Source organism: Lepisosteus oculatus, chromosome 1, assembly GCF_040954835.1.
Source record: "Lepisosteus oculatus isolate fLepOcu1 chromosome 1, fLepOcu1.hap2, whole genome shotgun sequence".
NCBI classification, from domain to species: Eukaryota; Metazoa; Chordata; class Actinopteri; order Semionotiformes; family Lepisosteidae; genus Lepisosteus; species Lepisosteus oculatus.
The window spans coordinates 75,295,403-75,323,034 of record NC_090696.1 but is presented as its reverse complement, the minus strand read 5'-3'; the positions used below and the strand labels follow the sequence as shown (position 1 = coordinate 75,323,034).

The following is a 27,632-nucleotide window of genomic DNA, read 5'->3' as shown; positions in this document are numbered from 1 at the left end:
AGATAACTATATATACATAAACACATAACTGCACGTGTGACTTCTAATGTGGACTATGTCCTATGTTAAATCAAAGCTCCAAACCACAAACTACAGACCACACTTGATGATGGGATTCCAGTGGGTGGACAGACTGGCTGGCAAACAAAACACTCGTTGGTTTGTAAACATGTTATATTGTGAAAATAGACCCCAGACGTATACTTAAATGCATGAACAGTTCTCAGCAAGTAACAAGAACAAGTGAAGCTATGGACAAATGGCAAGACCACATCTCTTCCTCTTTGCAACATACAGTATATACTAAAGTCCCCTCTACAGAAACAAAATCATGCAAAACCACAAATCGCCTGTACTTGAGTTGTTGTTTTCACAAAAATCTGCACATGTTAAGTGCAGGTAGGCAAAGCTTAACATAAAAGTCATAAACAAGAGGATGCCATATGTCCCATCTAGACTGTGTGGTAGTTAACTGATCCAAAGATTTAATCCAGCTGTTTCCTGAAAGGAGCCCGAGTGTCAACTTTAACACCTTGGTTGGGCAGCCTGTTCCTCACTCCTACAAGCCTAAGAATTAAGAAGTGATTCCTTTTCTCAGACTTAGTTTCTATCTATGACCTTGGATTAATTCTTACATGCTAACTGCAAAGGCTTCAGATTCTGTTTCTGGATTTTATTGTTCCGTTAGGAAAAAGTGTCAAATTTCTGAGCCATGCCAGACTGAGGCAGCCGCCATGTAAAGACTTCTGAAGGGTCTGGAAATTGCTAATAGGTTTAAGACCACCTAGGACCTTCAGGCTCCGCACAAACGAAAGGTTTCTCATTCGGCAAATATATTTAATTGTTCATGGATGGGGGGAAGGAGCCAGGAAGCAGAGCTTTTAATGACTGGGGTCACATGAAACCACAAAAAAAACAAACAAACAGATTAAACAAAGACTGGAGACTCACTGTCCTCAACTTTACACGGTGTAAAAACTTTTTTAACATGCGGTGTTGGTTTCTATCCGAATTCATATGCAACTTTCACATCATGGTGGTCACGTAAACATGACTAAAAAGATCATAGAACCCCTGTGACTAGATCCATGGCTGATCTGATCTTTTTTTTTAATTCCGCAATTCTACAATGAATACTCTAGAACGCCTGAAGCGTGTCAACAAACAGCTTCCAACCATTTCTAATCTCAAGGGGTCAGGCTGCTCAACCTGGAGCCCTTCCAGTGACCTCCATTCCAGAACTGCTGTACTGATCCTGCTGGTTGCAGCAAAACGCTGAAATGGAGCAGACTGGAAGGGATGCATGATGAGTAATAATAATTAATAATAATTGCTTACACTTACAGTATATAGCGCTTTTCTGGACCCTCCACTCAAAGCGCTTTACAGGTAATGGGGACTCCTCTCCACCACCACCAGTGTGCAGCAGTTACTGTAAGCAAGTTCCTTGTTTGATTGACCTTTTAAATTATGTCTTTACCAAAGGCCCTGTTGTGTGGAGACACAGTACATATTCTAGTCTTTTGGTTGAATTTCACTTTTCTTTTGAAAAAATCCACAGATTATATAACTCCACGAAACCGCAGGCCAAAGTCTAGAATGAAACTGCTGTGGCTGAAGTGATCCCCTCCTGTACGCAAAGTTATTAGAGACCTTTTCAGGTGAAAATTGCCGAATTAATGCAATGATTCCTATTATACTAGAATTCCAAAGCAGCAAACATGCTGAAAACTATTTAAAACATTAAATGAATGGTTACAATGAAAACCTTTGCAATGGGAAACTTGAAAATTATCAAAAGGTTGTTGTAGAGTTACATATTTGTTACGAGTTATCATATTGTAGTACAGTATATCAAACGCTGATATCACAGTGCAAAAGGTTGTTGCAGTTGCCAGCAGGTGGCAGCAGAGTGTCACTTTTCAAAACTGGTGCAGTTATAACTCCAGTAAAACCAAGAAGACACTCTGTTAAACAGCTGCTGTTAAACTATCAGATGTGTAACATATTTCCTTATGATTCTGCTAGTAAGCAAAATGTAAACTAATGCACAGGAGAGTCGACCTTTGAGAGTAGGCCGGTGTGGAAATTCCGGGATCAGATGTGTTAATTTAGGGAAGAATGTCTGCCTAATCTGACTCTTTCTCTCAGTGCCTAACTAAACTTAACCAGAGATATTCGTTAAAACCCAAGAGGTTTAGTCCTCTGCTTACAGCTGATGGCAAACAACTGTAAAACACGGTCAACTGTTACAGCTTAGCATAACCGTTACAAACAAGATGAGGGACAAAACGCCCCATCCCTGATAGACCTTCACAATTCAGTATGCACGGCCTCAGGAAATCAACTGAGCTTTACCTGTGCTAGTTAGTGAGGAACAGTTACAGACGCTCCAGACGGGAGGGTTCAGTGATTTGCTCAAACAACCTGCTTCTTTTATACTGCCCAGAGTTTCGGAAACCCATTCTTGGAAAGTTAAGTAGTTGATCAGGTTTCCAGTCGAAATGATCTAACCGATCCCTCCGATTACCTGCAGCAGTTTGGAAAAGGGTCAGATGTAGGGCTGTTTTCAGGAAACCTACACACCTGTTTAAGGCAATACTGAAATATCAACATAGGGCGGTGCAGCAAAACCTCCCCCCCACCCCCCATCAGCCTTCGGGTACAATCATTTATACTGCTGTAACATGTCTGGGAAACATGCTGAAACAAAGTGACATTTAGGACTAATTATTACATACAGTTGTCCCCTCTGGTGTTTTGAACCTGCTTCGGGAGAGAGACCGCTAATTAAAACCTGAGAACACCTCCGTATTTTTTTCTGCTGACAGTAGCACTTGTGTATTCCTGTGCCCATCGGTGCAGCTGGAGGTGACAACCGGAGCGGAGGAGAGAGCACTGCGGTTTTCCCCGAGTGACATCACCCCTCCCAGTTCACGACTCCGGAATGCTGGAAAGCAGGGGGAAAGTTATTTCCCTTCTTACGCCAAGAGCAAAGGGACCTGCCGGTCTGGGATCATTTGATACGCAGGGTATTAGAATACAGCTCTTAACAAGATGAAGCAGCTTCTGGATCCTGATAAGAGGATCAAAGGTAAGCTGGCTTTAATGGCCCAATTAAGAACAGCTTGAACTCCTGGAGATGACATGATAATCTTCAAACATTCATATTCTAAGATATCAGAGACACTTACTGGGCCCTTATAGTCACTGAGGCAAGGGGGAGGGGAATTGAGCAGCCCGTAAGGATCAGAACACTACTGATTCACAAGTGTGTGTTGATCTGAATTTCCATAAAAGGGATTCTCCACAAAAAAAGCCCTTCTGAAAAAATATACAGTATACTCTTAGTCCAGGTGACTTGATTAAATATCCAATTAACATACTATGTAATTTAGAGTCTTTTAAATGTATCCTGGTGCCATGTTAACAGGTACTGTAACCCAAGCTATCTGCTGCAACGTCTGCAATAAACGGCAGACAATCCCATACAAAAATAAGAAAGATGGACAGGAATAGGTGTCATTTATGCCTTCTCTCCATCATCATTTATTTTAAAACATCAAAAAAACGTTGATATGAAGACGAGAGATCCTCTCTTTGCAAGCCAGTAGGTTTGTGCTCTCCTTGTGGCAGTGACCACAGTAAGCATACTGCCCAGACTTCATGCACACTTCCTGAACTCATGTAGATGTGAGGGATCTCCCACATAATAGTCCTTACAACCAGTCCGGCAATCTGTATGTGAAACCAAGGCTTTTTGCAATAAAAAATATTTGCTTGCAGTCAGTGTTCGCTGGCAAAATGGTGAATCAACAATATTTTTAGGTTTGAGATATTCTGCAACTTTGACACCCTCTGTCTCTAACCTCAGTACAGCAATGTTATCTGACAGCGATACGTCACCAGCTGTACAACAGGACTCACCTTTGTGAACTACTAGGAGGTATGCGTTTCTGGTGGACTAACTTTCTAAAGATGCGGACAGCTTAATTTTCAAAAAGACAAGCTAAGAACATGCTGAAACATTTTAAATATGAACATAGCACTAAAATAACTACAGAAATCTACTTGAGGTTACAGGTCTTTAATTGCATGTAAACAAATAAATTAGTGTACCTATCCTTTGCTAAAGGTACACTCTTGCTTACTTGCCAAGAGCAGTGGTAAAATACAAGTCTTTTATGAATTAAGCAGCAAAAACAAAAGCCATTTTGCACGTTTGGATTTTCACATACATACTTTGCAGTTATCCATTTTATTAATGTAACTACAAATCAGAAATGTCAAATTCTGTTCCGGGAGTATAATATAAAAAATAACCAAATTATTTTATTACTTATACATACTGCATAGAGAATTTTTTCCTAAATTATTTTCAGTTCATCACTTAAAACTGACCTCAATAAAGGGACCAATAAAACACAGAAGCCTAGTTACAAGTACTATAATTGTCCAGTTAATTAAATAATGAACTACGTAACAGGGATCGGGTGGCACAAAAACCAGAAGGGACAATATCCTCCAAGAGCTGAGATTAAATCCCTGCTGTACATGAGCACATTTCTCACCAGTGAGACATTCTGCCTATAGCGACTGGCAGAAGTGTCTCTAGGTAAAGTAAGCAAGTTAAGTTGTCTTAATAATAACGCTCAGATTACACCTGAATGTACTGTAGTGCAAAATACTTTTTGAAGCAAGGCACATCTTTAAGTGGCACATTGAACTGAGGCCACAATTGTATTCACCCACAATTATCTGTTTATCTGTCTATGGCTGATCAGCCCCTCACTGTGGACAGCTGCTCAACCTGATGCTAACATACTGTAGAAGGAAAGGGCAAAACAGAATTTTAAACATTTGAGTCCGGTCACCCTTAGAAGTTAACATACTTTGTGAAGGCGACTGTGTGACTAGGTCACAGGATCTCAAACCAAGCTGCCTTGGAGAACTCCAGAATTCTGCGATCGGATCAGAACACAAACCTCTGAAAACCTAAGAATACCGAATCGAGAAAAGGGTGGGAATGTCCGTCAGATGCAACAAGAAACAGCTCGTCTTAGCCCACCTGAATCTTAAAAAGATTGTTTTATGATGGAATTGTAATCCTTTCTTTGTTGCCAGGTCTAGTTCAAAATAATGAACAAGTCCCATTCCTGAGAAATAGAAAACAAATATTAGCAAAAGAGAAACATTACAATTGTACCAATAGCTATATCCTGAATTTGATTTTTTTTTAAATTCTGGTTTCCTGTGTGACAGAGACATTTAATGGTTTCAGTTATGAAAAAGTTAAATCCGAGCAGTTAGCACAGCTCTGCTCACTCAGCTAAAAAAAACATTTTGCTGAAATGTGCACTCTCACTTGACTGGAATGTACTGTGCTATGGCATTAGAATATGAGCTGAAACTGAGCCGTTGTTAGAACCCTATGCCAGAAAGCATTTCCCAGACATATAGTTATGGAAATGCAAAATCTCACGATCTAGTGGTTAGAATACCATGCAGTTTACAATTTACGGTAAAATGGGAGTCAACATTGCTGGAATTGTCTTTAAAGAGAAACTGAGAACTAAGACAGTGACAGTGATTATATCAGCAAATGATACTGCTTTTTTCACGTAAATGTGTAAAGGTTTAATTGGAAAGCATAGGTGGCTTTGTTAGTTTACTCTCAGCCTGTTGTGGGTCTTCTGTGAGTGCTACACAGTAATCCCGACCGTCTCAAGATCCTCGCTCGTAGTACAGCTTCTTCGCAGACAGAGGGCAGCAGCAAGCTAAGCCAGTCTACTGGACAGTTATTCTCCGCACACTGTTGTCAATGCTGTTGGATTCCAAAGCTCTTAACCTCAAGCATTTATCTTTGTTTAACATTTTAACAATAGTCATGATAATATGGGAAACTTAAGACTGGGTTACATCTGACTGTGCAGGGAAACCCAATCAATCTACACGTATTTGCCACTGGCGCCCTTTGAAGGCTTGCCACAGAGAGCTTCACGGAAATATGCAGCAGGCAACAATACTGTAGTGCAACAGCTGACCATGTGGGTTGAGGGGAGAGGAAAACTACACCCAGGTGGTGAGAAGAAACCTCTGGGGGTCCCAAGCCCAATGGATGCCACCCATCCCAGGAAAGAAGTTAATTTAATCAGCCTATAACAAGTGTTATTATACTGTTAGAAATAAAAGCAAAAAGAAACATTTTCCTTTACAAAAACTGCATTACATGCATTTACTTCAATTTTACACTAGATGGGAAATGAAAGCAGAGCATCAATGCTAAGGACTGAGTGTCAATGCAGAATCTATGGCAACAGTAAAGTATTACATTCAGCATGAGAGCTTCACATTTTACACTGAGATTATTACCTGGGTTTTAATCCATTTTGAAGTTACTGGATGCAGTTACTCATTGGTTAGGCATCATCCTATGCAAAGTGATTCTGTCACAACTTTAAAGAAAAAGTCAACAACGTGCAGAACTAACCCTGAACATTTTTAGGAATCTCTGTCACTGCGACTTGTGTAGAAGCTGGGTGTTGTCTCAATGTAGGCAGAATACCAACGAAATACCTACTAACAGAGTGCTAATCCTAAAAGGAATTCAATTAGCTAGAAAATGCACTCATTCAACAGTATTGTATTAAGAGAAAAGCAAAGTACCAGAGTTGAAAAATTCCAGGCTTCCTGGGGATTCTTAAAACAACACTTGACAACCTGAAACTCAAAGTCTTGCATCAATGACAATGCAAACACAAAGCTGTAGTACTTTTTAGAAGAAAAAAAATGAATGTTAAAAGATAAAATGGCCTTTGAATTCTGCTTTACTTAACTACCAAATCCAGGTATTTTGAGCTCTGTACTACTGGACAATTAAAGATTATCCTACATTTTAAAGTTCAACAGCATGTTAAACAGGGATATACTGTATAAAAGCAAAAATCAGAACTTTCTAATAGTTTGTAGTTATTTTAACAAAGGCCTAAAGTGGCCACTACATAGAAGTTAAGTATTAATAAACAAAATATAATTTTAAGGAATAAACATGTGGAAAAACTTTCAACCAAAAACAACACTTAAGGGTACACATTGAAAACTAGCTATGCCAGCAATCCTGTTACTAATACCTTGCAGTATAATAGTGCTCCAGGACCCTTTGGTGAACTTAAGACATTAAATTCTAATTCACATTATGGCCTGAAATAATAATTCAGCCACTGGAGCCAGAAACGGAATAGTATCCAAAAGAGAAATAAGTATTTTCAGGTTCATCAGACACTGCCCTGCGAACAAATACCATTTGCAACACATTATAAAAGGGTTTGAGAAAATGCACAAATTCCTCTTATTTTTTTACAGAGGTCTTTTGTAAAGAACTGTTGCGAGAGTGAAAAGAGGGAGAGGAAGGGAGAGAGATGGATTGGGTGATAAAGCAATAAAAACGTGTGAACTGAATGAATGTTGCAGACAGCTGAGGAAGATTCTAAGCTTCTGTTTGTAGCAAACAATGCAGCTTTAACATTTAAGGGTTAAAAGTAAGGTCAACTGAACAATTCAGTCAATCGTAGTACAATGGCAGACAGTGAATCAAAACACTGTCATTAAACCATCAGTTGAAAACCTTTGCGCAATCTGACCGCCTTATCTTTCTCAAGTGGACAGCAGCACTGACCCACCTAACAGCAGCTTTATCCACCCGTACGACTGATTATCCTGGATCGCATATTTACAGATTACCCCCAACCTTCTGGGCACGTGCCATATCAAATGAAAACAAATCGAAAAAGTTATGAAAAGGTTTCTTGCAATGGTTTTTACTGAAGAGAAAAGTTTGTTCAGAGGGATAAAGTAGACTTTACTTTTACTTTAAGTAGTCCTACTGGCTTCACATATTTTTACTAAGAGGATATATGAAGGATGTTGTAGATATGACACTGAACCTTTAAGCAGATCGGTGCACGTTTGCATGTGGCCTATGCAATTTTTTTTTTTACAGGAAAAAAAAAATCACACATCTGCCATTATGAATACACTCATGCTTAAAGTACGGCAAATCTGGAGAGACACACTGTAGGTGAGTATCTTAACAACTGCAATTTCACCTGAGGGAGTGTAGCACGAAGCTGTTCAGAGCACAACCACACCTTAAACAAAACTGCTCTTGGCTTCAGCTGCCAGGCCATTGTCACGGCAACAGTGGCGTTATCAACACATCACCAAGGTCCATTTAAAACTGTTGTTCCTCCCTCTCAGGCCTCGGACCTCCAGCTTGGACCCACACCTCACCAAGAACATTTCTGCTTCAAAATGTCTAGCAGTACAGTAAAGCAATGGCCTTTAGGTCGTTCTTAATCTTTTTGTTTGGCGTACGAGCACACGAGAGGGTGCACACATTTTTGTTATGGGGTTCTTGGTTTCTTTAATAAGACTTTAACGATTTTTCCCCAAAATGAAAAGAGTTTGAAGAGATTCAGGTAATCCTAGGATTTACAGCAAAGTGCTGAATTAGTTAACATTTGAACAACCCCACAAACTCTAAACACAGTCTCTTGAAGTATAGTTGACCAAACATTCCTTTGAATTATAGCAACATTGCCTTCGGTTCCAAAGGAAATGCAAGATGAAATACACAGGAGCATTCTGAACCTATTCTAATTAATGTAAAGACAAGAGCAGAACCCAGGTAAATAATAAAATTCAGTGGATTTCACACTGTAGGTGCTGTACATCTGTTCCTTAAAAACCTTATCTTTCTTGACATGACATTTCCACAAGGAGTAATAAAATTCACGATGGTCTTTCAGGCTTTACTGGCATTGCCTTAGTTTTAGGTGAAAAAGATTATCAGGACGACTGAAAGAATCTGCAGGAACAAGGCAGCTAGCAAGAGGAAAGCTGACAGCTTGTGACTTTGTTGCTTCATACGACACGTGCGCGGACAGTACCGGACGCGCAACAGAGAATCACACTGCTGCTCCTCCTGTGAGCTCAGGCTCCAGCACAACACCAGCACTGTGAGAGACGAGGAAGACAAAGCACTTGACAGTGCCATTAGTAAAATACATGGGTTTTATTCACAAAACTGAGGACAGCCATCCTGTTAACAATACATTAAGGTATGCTAGCGTTAGAGAAGTCTGCACTTCAGGCATCTGCAGCTCCAAGAGCCTTTGGCGTAAAGAGATTAGATTACTTAATCTCTTTAAACTATTTTCATTTTGGAAAAATTGCCAAAGTCCGATTAAAGAAAAACAAGATCCCCATGACAAAAAGGTATATACTTCATCTTGTGCACGTAGGTTTAGGTTTCTCAAGGAAAAAAATGGATTAATACTGAAGATTATCATCTCCTCATAAGATCTGAATCCTCCCTCCAAGAGGATTCAAGCATATCATGTTAGTTTTATGTGCTGAATTTGGCTGATTCATCCTTGCCCCACCCCAGTCAGCTCATGTTCCCCTGAGAAATACCAGTGAGTTTGAGAAAAGCACAGCCCCCAGACCTCCAACAGCACAGCTGCTCTTTCCCCCAAAGAGAGAAAGTACAAGGTAAAGGTTTTGCTTCTTCATGGCTCACCACAGCTCCACAGCCTGTGCAGAGCAAACGGGTGCCGAACGTCTATTCCAAAGTCACCGGTTTTCCATGGATTCAGGCCTGTGAATTAAACTGCCCCTGTCGCACATTTTAAACTTTTGTTTAAAAATTTATATCTCAAAGGCATACACAATTTATACTCATATCACAGCACAGATATGTTAATGTGCTTCAAGCCCAGCGTTCTTAGACTTCTGCTTTTCACAGGGCCTCTGAAACACTAAGTTTTATACAGGTAAGTGTCAATGAAAATAGATGTATTTTAAACAACATATAGACGGTATCTACAGTATATAACAACACCTAACAGGAAGGACTAGAAAAAACAGCATTAGCCAAGATAGATTAAAGTAGTAGTACTCATGATATCCCAACCCTTGGATAAAGACAAGCCTCTTAAATTTTGATTATTTAGTTCACTTACCAAAGTCTATCAAGTACAAATGCCTGGATATTAACAGACCACAGAAAGATAGGTTGCTTATTAGTAGATTTAATGGTCTAAGTTAATATTAAGTACTGGTAATGTGACAAAATTACATCTTCACGTACTGTTGTGCATCCATAGAGCAGACTGCGTGTATTCAGATCAATTTAAATGTAAATAAATATGTATTTTGTTTCCATTTGGAATGTGGTTTCTCCCTGGTAAAACATTTGGGACTTTGAAGCTGATATTCTGGGGTCCTTCAAGAAACATCTGGTTCAGATTCTGACTGCTTGCAATCCTCTTGGGTTTTTCGTGTTCAATCAATATCAGGAAAATGTCAATGAAAGACAAAGCTACTTCTTAAATACTTAAGAATGCTTTAGTCTAATGTGAAAGCAACTGGGGACATTATCCTTCAACAATATTTTTATTAAAATCTGTAAACAAAAACGATGAGATAGATACGAGGCAGATAACCTTTTTGAGACCCCTGAGCCAGCACAAAAGAAGACAGGGGAAAAAATAAGAATGCCACAGCCATCATCAGATTTGTTATAAAACATGGCGTTATATAACAAAATATTTCCTCACTCCTCCTTTACTGATCTCTGAATGCAACAAGACACTAGCATTCCTCTTCTGTAAAGTGAGATCAGCACCGAGCTTGCTTATGAAGACTTGGTAAACCTGTTTCCGGACAAAAAGATAATGGATAAAACAGGGAGAAATCCTGAAAAAGAACAGCAAACCGACTGGTTGGGGGGGGGGGTTAACATATAAACTGTACTAAATGTGACTTTTCACAGACCTAAAAGCAATAAAGGCAAGACGAAACCTTTCCAAACTGCTGTAAATCTACGCTCACCTACAGTAGATACCACCTTACTCACTAGACTGGAATGTACTTTATGATGGGATAAGGGAAATATGTTTTTAAGTATTTTACAGTCATGTTGTCCCTCCCATGAAAACAGCAGCAGATTTTTGACTCTTCTCCTGGCTTCTCATTTGTCCTCCATAGTAGAAGGACTTCAAAAAATATTTAGATCTTTGTCCTTCGTTTCCCTTGCTTTTTCCATTTTTCTTTAGTAAACGTGAAGCATCAACACTGTACTATACTAATACTGATGTTAACTGTTGTAGTTCAGACTTTATCACCTTTTTTTTTCCCCCAGTATGGTTGATAGCTAGAGGACCATAAACAGGTCTCTTCTTGAACTCTTGTCTGGATGCCTCAAAAAAGTGGCAGGGCTGGAAAGAACAAGTATTCAAGTCTGAAGGGGAGCTATGTGCTGGAATAGGACCTTACCACGATCATGTCTGACTGCTGCCCTGACTGTTCCTCACATTACCTGTATATCACACACACACACACAAAAAGACTGGAGACAGTCTCAATGCCTAAGCCTGCTCATAACATACAGTATTGAGAGGTTCAACACAAGAGTATTAAAACCAGGACCCAAAACTTTATAGATCTTCTTTGCAAAACTGTTAATTCTGGCACATGCATGAAATCTCTCCCCGTTTGCGAAGTTCGAGTTTCCGAAGAACAAGAGAATAAGGCGTCTCTCCTTGCAAGCGGCTACATTTGACTGGCAAGCCCTAAGCATCATCCCACCATGTGAGTCGCTGTCTGGCTCCAGCCTGAAGCAGGTGCAGAGCCTGGCTTATCCCTGTCCACACGAGTGAGAGAAGGGGCTAAAAAACTTGCCGTGAATTCAGCCCCCTCCAGTCTCGGGATTCATGCTCCTGCAGGGCTGGGAGGGAACTTCTCTTGGATGTGGGGACACCACCATGGAATTCTCAAACCACAGTGACCCTGAACGGCAGCACTGCTATATAGAATAAATATGCACTATCCATTCTTTGCAAGGGATACATTTTTGGAACAAGTAACCATGTTAAACATAAAATCACTGCTCTTAAAAACATTCATCGTGTTACTGAGCAATGGTGTCGCTCGAAAAACACAAAGTGAAGACGCTGAAAATCATTTGCTTTGAAATGCTGGACGGCATGACCTGTCCATCTTAAAAAAACAGGCGAGTACATCAGCCAACACCCGTGTCTTCTTTAAAAGTGAACGTACTCATTTTGCATTTCTGAAGGACAGGAGAAAAGGACAGTTAAGTCTCTCAGACTATGTGCAGTGCCTGAAGCTGCAGGGAAGGCTTTTTCATAAGGCAGACCTTGTACGCGTTTGCCCTGACCTGTTGATCCTGTCAGTCATTCCTGAGTATCTCTCATGCGGAAGAGACTGCACAAACACGTCCGGAAACATGGAACGTGGCCTTATGTCCAGAGGCAGGGGAGTTAGAAGATCCCAAAATGTTGTGCCACAGAAATACAATGGGAATTAAACAATAGCAATAGGAAAGACTAAGTTAAGTTTAAAAAGATTTGAGAGCAAGTCTTGTTCTCTTTTACAGGGCCTTGATTTGGGGACACAGAGCAATTAAAGTTCATAGGCCATGAGCTGTGTGGTGGGAGACGTGAGTGAGAAAACTGCAGCTCAGGGATTTGTATGTCAGCAGCAGAATGTTGAAAACAACACTGAATTAGACAGGACACCCGAACAAGGACGTTACATAGCCACTGAGTTTTGTTCTATGACCTATTTAGATGAACTAACTTCTGCAAAACAATAGTTTTGGGTTGCATTTCTCACCTGGCCAGCTGACAATTCCTAGATTCAATAACAAGAGATTGCTCATTTACAGTGTTTCTGACATCAGGCAAAGCAGGACACTATTAAATACTGGATGTGGCATTTATAACGTTGTCAGTTTTGTCTTTCTGTGAATCTACTCCGATTCGAATAGGGAAAAATCAGTTATCCACCATTGGATTGTGGGAGTACGGAACAAACCACACAGCCTTGGTCTTCCTGGGTAGATGAGATCCTTACATCAAGCTCCTCACCACCAAACACCAAACAGCTTAGATGGGATAAATGTATCATATACTGTTCAACTGTTTAAAATGGCAACCTTTCTCGTGTCTCAATCACATGACCATAAGATACGATGCAAACGAAACCAGATCATTAGCTGCTTGCAGCTACCAATCCAGTCATTGCTTCAAAGAAGCCGGTCTTCAACTACAAGGCTAGGTATCTTGTCCCACACTCCCACAAGACTTTGTGTTAAAATCGCATCCTGTTCTTGGTTTTTAACGTACGTCCCTGTAGTTTCCACTCATATCCCCCGTTTCCTGTCTCTGTTGATTCTGAAGAGTAACACGATTGGGTTTGTCAGTACTCTTGAGGTTGGGGATACTAGAGGTAGGTTCCCCATAAATCTTCTCTGTACATCACTAAAATTATTCATATCTTATAGTCTCACTGCAGGGCACTCCTTCAAACCCACAAAAGTACCTGGTTGCTCTTTTCTGGACTCATCCCAGTACTGCTGTGTCTCTTCTGTAATGTCACCAAACCCGGACAACTTTTTTTTTTAAAGGGACGACTGCCTTACTACTATATCGTATCATTCTGACACAGCAACCCTCGATTTGGATTTTGCATTTTTAGTTCGATATCTTATTCTGTGCACCATTGCAATTTCTTCTCCACGTTGTCTCTATCAGATGAAAATGAGGTGTCAGCATGCAAGGTGCTGTCGGGGGTAAAACCAGATCAAACGAAAGAAGAAGACCTCTGAAACGGCACGGCTCCCAGACTTCAGCCACTTATTCAGAAATGAAGCCTCAGGTGCTCGTCTTCCAACACCGAAAAAAAGTCACAACAGGACCCTCCTGGCTGGAGAGAATAAAAGCTGAGAGTAATAGTGTCCCCTGCACTTACTGTCTGTGAACAAAGCCAGTTATCTGGTGGCCGGTGGGGAGTGCCTCACCTGCAACAGCAGACAAGTAGACACTTCCACAGGCCTGTCAGTGGAGGACTCATTACTGCACTGCCTCCGTTCACACACCACACACACTGTGAGCTCCAACAGTTGAGCTACGAAACGCAGCAGACCCAGTCCAAAGAAATGACTTTTTTTTCTCCAAAACGAGACAGTAGGTGGTCCCCCATTAACAAGAACATAGTCTGTTTCCCCCAATTATCTGCGGACCCCACACCCTTTCCTCTGTTTGCAGAGAAAAGCTTTATGCTGGATTTTGCTTGACGACAAAACTTTCCTGAACAGACAATCCACTTCCTTCCTTCCTTCGCAGAACCTTTCCCAAGGTCTTGACCTGCATTCAAAAGCCTGAGAGCTACATAAAGCACACTGCTCTAGAGTGTGCGATTACCAGTTGGCTGTGCAGTACAAACTAAAAATGAAAAAAGTCACAATAACAGAATATATTTAAAGAATATCTTTATATGGCAAGAGTATCTCTTAGAAAATCTTTGTGGCACTCACGAAAATTGCATTTTGGAATTTGCCTTGTTCCATTTTTAACTCAGTAAAACTAGTGCATGATTCATTGAATTGAAGCAAACACGCAAGATTTTTATTCCCGCGAATAAAAAGAGGTAAAAATAACTAAGACCATTGAAAAACTGGGGTCTGCATTCATTTGTGATCTAGTTATCAAATAAACAACCAGTGCACACCCGTCTCCCAGAAAGAATTATTTAAGAGAATTATAAAATATTTCAGGTGAGCGTCTCAGGAGGTGGCCTGTTTTCAGGCCTGAGGTGATTCCCTGTAATCCACTAGCTCAAATATTCACTAGATAAGGGTTTGAGCACAGCTGTCTGAGCCCCACAAGGACTGAAAGAGGTTGAAACCCAGCCAGGTATCTGAACTGAAGGGTTCTTCAGTTTGCTATATCGCAGGAAACCCTGAAGCTGCAAAGAGGCCTATGAGCTTGCTGTGTTGTCAAGTGTGAAGTCACAAGTGCAAAGAAGTTTGCCCTGCAGGCTTTAGAATTTATGAGCGTAGGGGAATCATAAAAGGCTTTTTTTTTTAAAAGTACTAAAGACAATAAGTATAAACTAAAAGGTGATTATGGGAGTCCAAATGATCACCTTATGTAAGGGTTCAGAATTAGACGGTATTACAGGATGTGTGTAGGACATACTCTTAAAATTCTTAAAATAAAATTTTCTTAAAATTTGGAGTCATTACAGGGTTACAAGATGAATGAGAGTGCTGTCGCCTGATCCGCATCTTGTCCAAACCCGCCTCCGTTTTCTACACGGACAAGAGTATGCCTTGATGGGAGAGCAGGGGGGAGGCCACACAGGAACCCAGAGGGGGCGCTGGTGAGCGGAGAACGAGGGTGCTGGGCTGGACTAAAGCACACGTTGTTCAGGCCACTATATTCTGTGGCCGACGAAGCTCCCACTTAAACCTGGACTGATCTACCGCTCCAGCCTGAACTCCGAACCAGATCACACACACACACACACCACTGTGTGGAAACGTTTAAATCACTTGCTTAGCATTTATTTTAAAGTGCTTGGGACGATATAAAAATGCAAGATTGACTTGGAAACTTGAAAGGTAGGAAAGTAAGTTTTATCATCTCGCTTCTTGGCTATACAGCGCGTGAACACTAAAACAACTAAAAGAAAAAAAAATGTTATTCATACCACAGGGCAAACAGTGACTGTTTAAACCACAGCTTCTGAATTTTTACGTTTTCAGACTGTTTATTTGATTCCCAAAGAAAACAAAATCTGGTGCCTTTACCGCACAAATGAAGGGGAGGAGTCAGTTACGTTAGCCAATGGTACTCCCTGGCTTTTCCTCAGACCTCGGACTCCTCACCTCATCTCAACCTCCCTAAACTTATCAAAGATAAACAGCAGCAGGACACAGATCCCTGAACGAGTGCAGCAATGACTCCACATCTACAGAGCCTCGCTGGTGCACGACAGCTGTTTTAGAACACCGAAGCAAAGAATGCGATGACTTCAACATCATGCTGTTAATTACAAACGATCAACCAAAGCAAGGAAATCCATTCCAGCCTCTGAATTACAAGGCCTTTGTGCCTGTGCCAGCTTTCTTCCCCAATACAGGTTTAAATCGGCTCAAGCTTCATCATTACCTTACTGGTATAAGAGTCTTGGTCATTAATCAAAGTCACCATTTCTCTGGTATGCCTTAATAATGACCTTCCCCCACCAAAGCCTGTGTATGAATTTTAAAAAAGTGGCATGACAACCCGAGTGGCAGAACAAACAACCCTTTCTCTGCTGGAATGCAGTTTGATCCCACCGTAAAGGTGGGAGGTGATTAGCAAACAAACTGGCAGGTTTACAACAGGCTAGTTAGTCAATGGCTCTTCTGTGAAACACTTGACTGGTAAGCTCAAATGCAACACCTGCCCAAACTAAAACCATTCATAAAGAAATGTGAGAGCAAAAAAAGTCAAAAAAGAATATTAAGAGCAGTAATTCTGAACTGCCGGCCCTTTCCACTGTATTTGTAAATAACAGAGATGCAGTATAGGAGCTGTTGTTTTTTTTTAAAGACAGACAAAAAACAAATCATCATATTCTAGATACACAGCTGCTTGTGTTATTTCAGGGCACTCTGTCCTACCCTTATTTGTCCCCGAGTCAAAAGGCATTCTCAAATAATCTTTAAAACCATTTAAAACCAACAGCTGCTCTTTAATGAATACCTCCCCGTTTTGCTCAGCACTTCTCAGCGACATGTGTGGGCAGTGCCAGCCTCCTGCTGGCAGGGAAGCCGAGGTGGACTTGAAAGAAATAAGCGATCACTCCAGCACTGACGCTTTGTGTAGTTTCCTTAACCCAGGGGGTAAGCTCCCTAAGCATTATGGGAAAAGTGCCCCCCTGGTACTGGCAGGACCATTTGTTTCTATTGTAGTAATAAGAGCACTTAAATTATTGATGGAAACCACGGTGGGTTTTACTGCAGTTATTACGAGCTCCAAGTTTTCTGTTGTTTTTTTTGGGGGGGGGGGGGGGTCGTTAGCAGATGAACAGAGGTCTCTCCCGTTTCCCTGCGCATGAGGGACGTTCCTTCTACTGAGCTAGCTCATTCATTCAAGCCTACCCCTCGCCACCATGATTGTGTGCCAGAAATTGTGAGCCTGAAATTCGAATGTTTTTCTGTTTCAGGGATCAGCCCTGCCTTAAGAACCTTAAACAATATCCATCCGTCAACAGTAAACTTGTGTCAATCCGGGGCCACAGAGGTCACATTCCACTGATTAGGCTTGCTTGCATGCAGGTGCTGATGCACCCTTCAGTGCTCTCTGATGGGGGGGGTGGCTGACTCAGCAGGCCTTCACACAATCAGCAGGATCTCTTATGATTTTCACATCACCAGGCTGCTGTTCTGTGGGGTGGAAAGCGCAAATTTAACTAAAAGGAAAGAAACAGAAATGTAATTATCTGTCCACTTTCTAAACCTCTTTATCCAGGAGAGGGCCGTGGGGGGAAGTCTGAACCTAAAAATGATCAGAATGCATGACCTAGATCTAAATGACATCTTCTGAATTATGAGCTGCCATTGTTATGCAAGATGCCAGCAGAATGTAGCCCAGTGTGACAGTAGGACACAGTGGACACAGCAGGACACACAAGCCGTGTTGCAGCACCAGCTGAGATCAGAGCCAACCCAAGTGGAGTTCTGATGAACTGGATGAACAAGCTCATGCTGCTCTTCAGAATCGCTGGCAAGGTGTTCGTGAAATCTTTCATCCTACATTGCAAGTTGCTAATATTCTGTTGCTAAATATGTTGAAGGCACTTCAATGGCATTCAGGGTGATTTCATTTTATTTTCCATGTCTGATTTATGGAGTTTGCCCTTTGACAAATATAATAAGCATGCCCCTACAAGACACCTGTCAGTGATGCATATATTACTGGGCACAACTGTTCTTGGTATAAATTACTCACATGCTTAAAGGTCTTGTGAAACACGTAAGAGTTCCAAGGGCACACACTCATTGTACCAGGCTAGACTATCGGCAGACATCAGCTCATCATCAGTAGCGCACAAACTGAGTCATGCAAAGGTTTAGAGAAGCAAAGGTGGGCAGAGTGAAAGACTCCTGGCCTTGAATGCAGCACACTTTGTTATACAAGCGTCTTCAAATCAAAAACTTCTCAGCCTTGGTTAGTTCAGCCATGAAGGAATCCCAAAATTTTCACGGGCATTCAATTCATATATACAGCAAGCCATGCCCCAAAAATACCAAACCGTACCTCCTCCTACAACTTGAGCCCTCGGCAAATGTAACGCACACTGAAATTAAGTGCAGATCCAAAGCTCTTTGCAAATTACAGCTGTTGTTTAAAAACACAAAGGCATTAAAACTAATAGCAGTTTAGGCATGCCAGCATACTTGACGCGCTGCTTAATCACAAAGGGAGCTTGCATTCCTCGTAATTAAATGTCTATGCGAGATGCATTTTTGCTATTAGTGCTTCTGCCTTGTCTGGCTCCTCCAAATTTCAATTACGAACACCTTTTTTTAATTTTGTGCACAGCTTAGGTGGAAATGTGAAATAAGTGCAAAACAACGAACAGGAATGGGTAAAAGTTTTGTGTCACTTGGGTTAGCTTCCTTTGCGTCTCCATGACAGCTCAGAGATAACTTGAAGGTCCACATAGAAAGGTCAACTAGCATTATTGTGAACACAGAAACATTCCTTGATCCTACTTTCTGCACTTCTGAGCCTCCACACTGTGTTTATTGTGGAGTCTTGAATTTCAATAACTGTTGTGCGTTACTTCTTGATTCTGTGCCAACATAAGCACCAACAGCGACAAGTGATCATCAGCTGGCAACATCCATGGGGAAAGACCAGCTTGGCTTCCATCAGCTCCTGATTTGAAACCATGAGATTCAGACTTGTGGGGAAAACGAAAGATCAAGAATTCTTCGCTGACCCACGTGCTGCAGAGGAATTACAGGGAGTAGTTGAATAAATGTATTTCATTTTGCCCGACACGCTCCAGAGTGCCTCGCAGAATTTATCTGCAGGCTTGTGGACTGTAAACCGAACATCGAGAGGAAGAAACGCTGAACGCATTCAGGGACGGCATCTGAATTTTCACCGCGCACTGACACTTTACATTCTAATTTGACACTGTGGTACAAGCCTATGCAATGGTTGTAACCACGAGTATCGCTCGGGAGAACACAAAAACAAACCCCGGTATAGAATGTCATGATGATAGCAGGGTGCTGAGGGGACTGTCAATTACCGGCACACACACACAGCTCTGCATCACAACACCAGGACCTCGCACGGAAAACCATGTAGTCAGATGTCTCAGAACTGGGAGCATGACTGAGAGTGTAAACTACAGTAAAAAAACAATTCAACATTGTTATTAATAACCCGGTTTCTGTTCAGGGAGCTGTTCCATGGTATTGCCCCATCATGGCTGTCTAAATGTTCTTCATAAAAACAGCACGCGTGGGGAAAACCTGGTCACTGACCACTCCATTCACTGTTGCTGCATACAGCTTTTTCACAAAGGAGCCCACATGCTTACATTTGCTTATTTGGAACACCAAAGCAAAAGTAACCTTTATCGTTTTTGATTAAGGCCAATGCTTGGCAACGTGCTTTTTGAAGTTAAAAAACCGTACAGCTGTAAGAAATGCCGTAGAGCTTTCTGTAAAACAAAAAGGGGGGAAAAAAATGTTCATTCCTGGGACATCCCAGTCCAAATTAACAGCAGAATCTGTTGCCAAGACCTCTAGGTTACCATAGCAAAGAAAGAGGTCAAAAAAAGGTATATATGAGTGTGGTTAACTCTTCTTGGGAGGTTTTAGTGCCACAAAAGCCAAAACACATTCGCGCCAAAGGAATGAAAAAAAACCTGCTTTCTCCTCCCTAGGGAATCAGGACAAGTTATTCTGATTGGGAGACAAGAGGCAATTTATAAGCAGTCGTAAATTAATTAAAGAGCCCATGAAAAAAGTATTTCTACACAAATGTCCAGACCATTTAAGAGAATACACAACAGGAACAGGCATGCTAAGAATACTGAAGCAGTTTCTGATTCACCTCCCTGCTTCTGAGGAGGCGGCCTCCATGTGGTTACACTTGGCATGGTACACACAATGGACAGCGCTTGAGCAGAGCCATTTAACCTCAACCAAAATACAAGGTTTAAACCTCGCCTCACCCTTGCTTGGACAGCAGTGGCACAGTTGGGCTCAGGCCCTGTGGGCACAAACTTCAAGTGGACGTATTTGCCGGCGAGTGGCAGTGCCTTCACTTTAATACTGTACCTGCCGCTGTGCTTCCAGAGGAAAGCCGTCTTCCAAAGGAGCACAAGGCTTGCAAGAGAAAACCCTTTTGAAAAGTAAAGATAATAAATACACTTTAATGAGACATGACTATTTTTAGAAAAGTCCCCAGAGGTTTTATAGGACAAAACACTGAAACAAATCATGTTTGAAGATAACCCTTTCTGCTCTAAAAGGTACGAACATGTCCTGTGACGAGCAGGGGCGCTCAGGAAGAATGTGGGTACAGGGAACTTGTGTGGCCGATTCTCAGAGGAAGCAGTGTGGAGGGGAGAGTGGGGCGCCGAACTTCAAATCCCAGACGACACACTGCTGCTGCAGCCTTTCATGCAGGTGAGCTCATTGAAATACACATCAGAGCAAAAGGCTGCAAAAGTAAAGTCGCTTTGGATAAGAGAGTCAAACAATAAGGCGAGGTCTTTGCACAACCTCTGGCAAAAACAGACAGAAAGCCTCAGATCCTGATGTAAACTCAGACACTGGAAAGGAGGTCACCAGTGCACTGCACACTGAAACATCGCATTTGCACTTTTGTGAAACAGCTAATGGCATGCCTGACTCAGTGCACTTCGCAGCTTGTGATGACAAACGTCACAGCGTTGAAGAGTTACTTGAAAAAGTAACCCCACACCCAGTTGCAAGCTATATGTACAGTATAAAGTTTTATGAACCCCTTTCTTGATGTTGCTTCTAGTTTCATTATATAACACAAATCCTAGCCCAGTCCCAGTCATTTCCAGTTAGCATATAGGAAGGACTGAGAAACAGGAAACAAAAGTTCAGAAGAATTCAGTCATTCCCCTGGTTCTAAAAGAAAAGGACTAACTGCTGCACAAACAACAATACAGTATCCACATATTAAAGAACCACTGCTTGGCATCACATTTACAAACTTACATTTATATTAACATTTACTTTCTTTAAACATATCGATGTTTTCTCTCTCAAAAGTTAGATAAGAGCATATGAAGGTGTAAGGATCGCTTGTGTCAACATTTTAAAGCCAACATCAGAAACAAGCTTTTCAAGCAGGGTGCCAGTTTCTGGCCTACCAACGCACAGAACATTCTGCTGTGTACATAGGACTACTTCAAAGGAGGTAAAGAAATGAATAAATAAATAAAATGAATGTGATTTTCCTTGTGCAATTTTCAGCAAGCACTGAGCCACACTAATGTTTTTAGAAGCGCTAACAATACATGTGGAAGTGCAAATATGCACACCTGAAAAAAATACCTTCAAAATCATGCAAGACACTTCAACAAAACCGCTTCGTCCAACACAGGGTCGCAGGGGAGCCAGAGCCTAAACCCAGAAAGTAACAGGTGCAAAGACGGGCGCCCCAGTCAACTCCAGGGCCACACACAGACACTCACACCGTGCCCAGTTTCCCCCTGGAGACCGTTAACATACAGGTACGCCTGCGGTCTGCAGGAGCAAACTGGAGCCCCAGGTACAAACCCACACAAACATGGGGAGAACATACAAACTCCACACAGACAGCACCCCAGGCACTGACAGCCACTCCGCCTGTCCCTCAAGGACTCATGCATTTATAACTTATTGCTTTATCTCCAACAAAGTAAAAAAGTTACCCATGACACAGCCGAGATCAAATTAGGCCTACATTTTAGAGCCCGTATCGATTTTCTAGATATTGTAGCATCAGTACTATATAAAAGAAAGCTGGTTAATCAGGTGTTATGGGACACAAAACAGCTCTAAATTTCTGCCTAATGTAGTACCTGTTTGGTTAAGCAACTCTTTATTTACCAACCTGGATAAAAGCACATACTGTATGTGGAATTTAAACTAAAACTACAGCCAAAGGAAGAGGCAGTGAAAACTCTCACAGTTCCAGACTCCGAGCTCATTGCAACATGTACTGTATAAGCTCATTTATCAATACCAGCAGCCTGCTTGATATCGGTATCAAGAAAATATCTCGATCTCACTGAAGCACAATTCTTACAGAGCGAGCAGGAAGACAACCTGATCAGACAGAACAGACTTCTGTCTGATTGGGCAGACAGAAGTCTTTGATGTAGAAGTGCAAAATTAATGTTTATCTTCAGGTTGACCCCCGAGCACGTCCGTTTACATAACCCGGCGCTTACACAAAGACCTCAAGAGCTGGGCTGTGCATGAACTCTGTAGCATCTTTAGGCAATATTGCCGGAACTTTTATTTTCAACCAAGGTGCTGCTTCTTGACTGACTGTCATTCATGACACCCTTTTCAGTCCTAAAGGGCCGTTTCCTGCTCACGTTCATTAGACAGCATAACTAAAATATCCAGTTATACACTCCAGCGACTCTCCTTCCCACATGTTGGTTTTCCCCCTTTTGGCTGCAATTACTCAGGAATGTAATGCCTGCACATTTCAGCAAGTACGACCGACAGAGACATCACAAATGACCACTCTGAAAGCACAGGCAGCAGGGGACAGTGCTATTGTGATTTCCGCATGGCAGTCAAACACGCAGGTTGTTCCTCAAGACCACAGCAGCAAATGAGCCATGGAATTGTTTTTCAGAAGGTGAGGCAGACGGGGCTCATTTCCATCTCCAAGGGATACTGAAGAAAAAAGGAATTTGCACTGGACCAGAAATCCCCATCATGCTGTTAGCAAAGAGAACCTCACAGCTAAGAGTCTATTACAACAAGAACAGTGTATTTTCTAAACAGATACGCAAACTGTACATATTGAAGACCTTGCTTACAGTATGTATTCGCTAGCCTGGCTGCTAATTACCTTGTACTCTGCCTTGGTAGAAAGCATTGCTGTGGAGTCCTGTTTTTCATAGCAACACCCCACAGAACTGAACACACAACGAAAACATTTTCAGCTAAGAAGTGTGACGTTCCCAGCCACGCAATGTGGTTTGTAGTGTTTAAGTCCCGAGTATTTGAACACCAGCATTTAATAAAGTTTTTCTTTCAAACAGCATGACAAAAATATCTGTATGAAACAGACCATCGTTGTGGAAATAGGGGTGAGAAAAATAGAAGCAAAATAAGAATGTAACAACTGGAGGTTGAGTAATTTGTCTGAAACACGTGCACTTTCGACAGCCTGCTCTGGCCTGCACTACGAGAACCTGCTCTGCCTGCAGCTTTTACTTTACTGCCATTAGCTAACTCTACCAGCGAGGTAAGACGGAGCTCTTCTTTTACCACACTGATTCTTCCACTAATGTGTAAATAACAAGCACAATTTAGTGACCTGGAGATCTTATCTGTTGTGGTTGCTCATTTAATTGGGTCACAGAAGGGTACAGCAGGAATACTCAATCAGTGGAACTTGTAGCACGTGAACAGTTGCCAAACACCTGAGGAAGAGGGAAGAGCAGTAGCACTACTGGAAGGACACGATCAGAGTCACGAAACGCACCGGCGACGGCCGCAGAGTCGCGTCCCGTTCGAGACCACGCGTGCAACGCAGGCGAAAACGTCTCCTTCCAGCTAACTGACACTGAACCGTTTCGAACAAAAACTAAAGAGAAATCACACCCCAGAACCTAAAAGCTGAAAGCGAACTGGGTGCTTCAAGCAAGGATGGGGACTTGAAAGAAGACGTTTCTCGGCTCTTGGTTTGCTTGTGAAACGTGCTCTGTGATGGCCTGCTTAGCAACGGGTCACATTGTCTCCAGTCGCGTTCACTAAACGAACGCAAGAAGTAAACAGAATGACCCTACTTAGTGGTACACAAGCTAGCTGTCCAAAACTCCAATTTGCAGGTGAACTCAATAACAAGACTCCTTTTGTACTCCTTCTCTTTCATCTCTGAAGAACCTTTAAAACCTGTAAAACATTTTTTCGAAAGGAATTGAAATTTAGAAATAACAGAATTTGGCATGTTAACACTGTGTTTACAACAGGTCACAGAAATACAACATTAGAAATAGTTAAATCACCTCAACTCAAAAATAAGAAATAGGCCTAAGACTTTTTAAAATGGGGGAAACGAGATCTGTAGCTTGAAATGAATACTTGACTGTGCTGGAATGCGATTTTATACAAGAAACAAGGCTACCACAACTTGGGATAAGATGAACGCAGGCGCAGAACTGATCTCATTCGCAAAATGAAGAGATTCCGTTATCAGGAAAAGAAAACTACTGGGAAGGTCTCCAGGCTTCACAGCCAGCTCTAAAAAGCTGAATTTAAAGCTTAACAGATTGTTTCAAACTTTTGAAAGAACCTAAACACAGTAAAACACTCTCAGGTGTGAATGTTTGGCTGAGTTTAAGGAGTGGAAAGATAGGTTTAACTGGAATGCTTTTTCCTGACATGGGTGAAGTACTGTACAGCACTAGTGACCTTGTTGCTGCAGTATACTTCCAACTCCACTGGTCTAATTTTGATGAAGTCCCCACCAGCAGATTCGATAAAAAAAACATCACTCAAGACTTCTCACTCCCTGATGATCAGAAAATGTTTCTCATAACTGCTCAACACTGTAGGCCCTGGCAGTGAACTTGTCTTTCCATGCAAGTTAACCTGCCTCTTAGCCAAGCCTTCACATCCTCAAACTGGGCGAGACGCAAAGGGCTTCATTTAAACACTTGGATCGTGCAGGAAAACAGGAAGACCTGCAGTGCTCCACGGCTCAACAACATTTGCTCTAATTTACCTTGGCAGAAGCACAGCTATTGTGTAGCCTGATCTCATATGACAAGTAAAATCTGGCCTGGTCAATACCAGTTCCTAAGAGCAAGGGTGTTGACCCTGGTGTTCTGGTTAATTTCATCTGCACAATCTGGCTTTTCTAAAGTTCCGCCTTAATTTATCTGCTGAAGGAGTTTCTCTGTTCACTACCCAATGGTAAGGATGCAAAATGTCGTACTGTATGTACAGTATATGAAATGCTTTAAGAATCTTTGTAATGCAGAGCGCTACACATAGGAATGAAATAAAAATGTTAAACACGTACATTATTCATAACCGCCACCACGAGAAATACTCCCACCAATTCAACTACTTCTCTGTATCAAATGTAAGATCTCTAGCTCTAAAATTAAGAACTGCGCCGAACAGGCAACACTGAACCGCCTACCTGCATGCACATAAGCACATACTGTAACAGCAGGCACTTGTGAAGCCCTTATGAAGAAGCACAGGCAAGGTTTAAAAAAAAAGTTACTTCATTTGTTAATTCGCGATCACTTGCTGGAACCGAAGGAGTGTCTAAAAACGGACCTTGGTTACCGACAGGTGATAAACACAAATAGGCCCAATCAACACATTGGTTTGTTTTGGTCAGTGCACTATATTGTTTAGTTGTTGTGTTGCTGTGTTTAGTGAAACATTTTGACTTTGGCTTTTGCTCATTTCGGATAGTTCAAGCGGGTAAGCGTTTTTAATTGTGTTTTTTTTTTTTTTACAAGACATCTTGGGCCAGAGATGAACCAAAACTTAACGTTGCCCTGTTCAAGCAGTTAATTTATCTTCCTTATCCACACTTTAAAAACCGCAGTGGACTTCAGTAAATCTAAAAGCAAAATGCAAAAAAAACAACAACACGTGGATTTATCCCTACAGCTATTCATTTCATCAACTGTTTTGTAAAAAAGTGCAACATACTTCATTTTGTATCATAAACATTACACAAAACACACAGTACAGAGCGAAACCCAAGCACTTGCACGTTACTGGTGTTTTCCAAATAGTTACTGTACATGTTTGCGAGGGATCTCTGCGTGTGGTTAAACACACACCTTCGCTCGCTAGCGTGGTGCGCCTACAGAAACTGGTAACGGACACACGGCAACAGCAGGGCACTACAGGCGGCCAAACCCCGTGGTTACACCACAAACAACGAAAAGCAAACAATCTCAACGTCGATTTAACATCACCTATTACTGCTGTTGAGCTGTCCGAATTACAGTTTGTTTACATTCATTTCTCAACCAGTACCTGCGACAATGTTAGTTCAATGATACAAGCAGCGCCCAGAGGGAAATCTTAATGATCAAATGAGTAGAGTTAGCCTATTTTTTTTCTTCCTCTAAAAAAAGCATGCAATTCATCTTGTTTTGAACATTTGGGGGAAACGGGGTTCTAACACTTCTGTTACACAAACATTGGAAAACCGCGATACGTGTCGTTGTTCCCGAATACAGAGCAATCGCTTTTGAGATGCCAGCTTGTTCATGCGGTTTTTTTTTTTTGTGGGTGCCGGATGAAAACCTTGCGCACTAACCAAGGTACTTGATCTCAAAGCCCCGGGGCGGTTTCAGAGACCTCCTCATCCAGCCTTCCCTCAGCACCTCCAGGTGGTCCTCTCGGCCCTGGATCAGCAGGACGTGCTCGTCAATCCAGCCCAGGAAAAAAGTCTCCGAGATCGCGTCGGTGACTTTCTTGTTCCAGAAATGCTGCATGTTCTCGGCTTTGAAGTCCGCGAAGATCTCGTAGCCCGTGTGGTGGTGCTGGAGTCTGTCCGTCACCGCGGGCGCGTCCTCGGCGCCGGCCCGGGACAGCACGATGGCCAAGGAGTGGGGAGCGATCTGCAGGAACCTCTCCATGTTCTGGCGCCTCACGGACATGGGGGCCCTCCGTGAAATTAAAAATCAATCCACTTCCCCGTCTGTTGCGGGAGACTTCTCGTGCAACGTTTTATTCCGCCCTTTGTTAAATTTCCAAAACGAACGCATGACGCCAAGAAGGAGTTCAGATAGGGCGACTTTATAAACACTGAAAGCAATACATTATGCCATGTGGGTTAGGTCATGTCCATTTTGGTCCACACGAATCCCTTCATTGTTTTTGTTCCCCCACCATAAACTGACCAAAATCTTTAACCAATCCCCGCAAAATCATCCAATAAAGTGTGATAATCTTCGGCCAACTACAGAGTATCCTTTAAATCCCCGGGCTACCGGCAGGCACTTCTCTTTGCTCACCTTCTCGCCGTGCAGCACGAACTGCGTAGCAGTGACCTACTTCTCGGGCATCGGTTCGCCGAGCGCTTTGTGCTTAAAAGCATGTCGTTTGGCATCTGGGGGAAAATGATTTTAGCCGGCGATGACTTCATCAAACCATGTGAAGGTCTGACTGCGGACTTCACCTCCTCCCCGGTTCAGCGCTCCGGCGTGGATGACAACATGCGCAGCGCCGAGCTGCAAGTGCTCCGAGCCGAATGGCATACTTTCGCGGGTGCTGGGTGGGTGTGTGGGAGGAGGGGGGTCAATTACCTGCCCACGCCTCCTCGTCCACCGCCGGGGCTGAAGGGTCCACCGCCGCACAAGCGGACGCCGAGCTGTTGCGCTGGCGCAGGTTCACCCAGCGAGCGAGACGCGCAGCCCGGCCGCCCGAGCAAACTCCACCTACAGGCAGCTGCAAACATCGCGAGCTCACAGCTGGCAACAGGTGAGAGGGAGACGACGGCTGT

General features: G+C 42.3%; 1 protein-coding gene across 3 annotated transcripts in view; it reads right to left on the bottom strand.

The window, feature by feature from the left end:
- Window positions 1–27,555, bottom strand: part of stox2a (storkhead box 2a) — a 97,996-nt gene extending 70,441 nt beyond the window's left edge. The window contains exon 1 of one of the 3 annotated variants that reach the window (XM_006629966.3): window positions 26,445–27,555. In XM_006629966.3, the coding sequence (XP_006630029.2) occupies window positions 26,445–26,787 (343 nt within the window). In that variant the 5' untranslated portion in view covers window positions 26,788–27,555. The remainder of the gene's footprint in view (window positions 1–26,444) is intronic. The other 2 variants (XM_069193034.1, XM_015345707.2) reach the window with 2 other exon arrangements.
- Window positions 27,556–27,632: the final 77 nt, after the last annotated feature.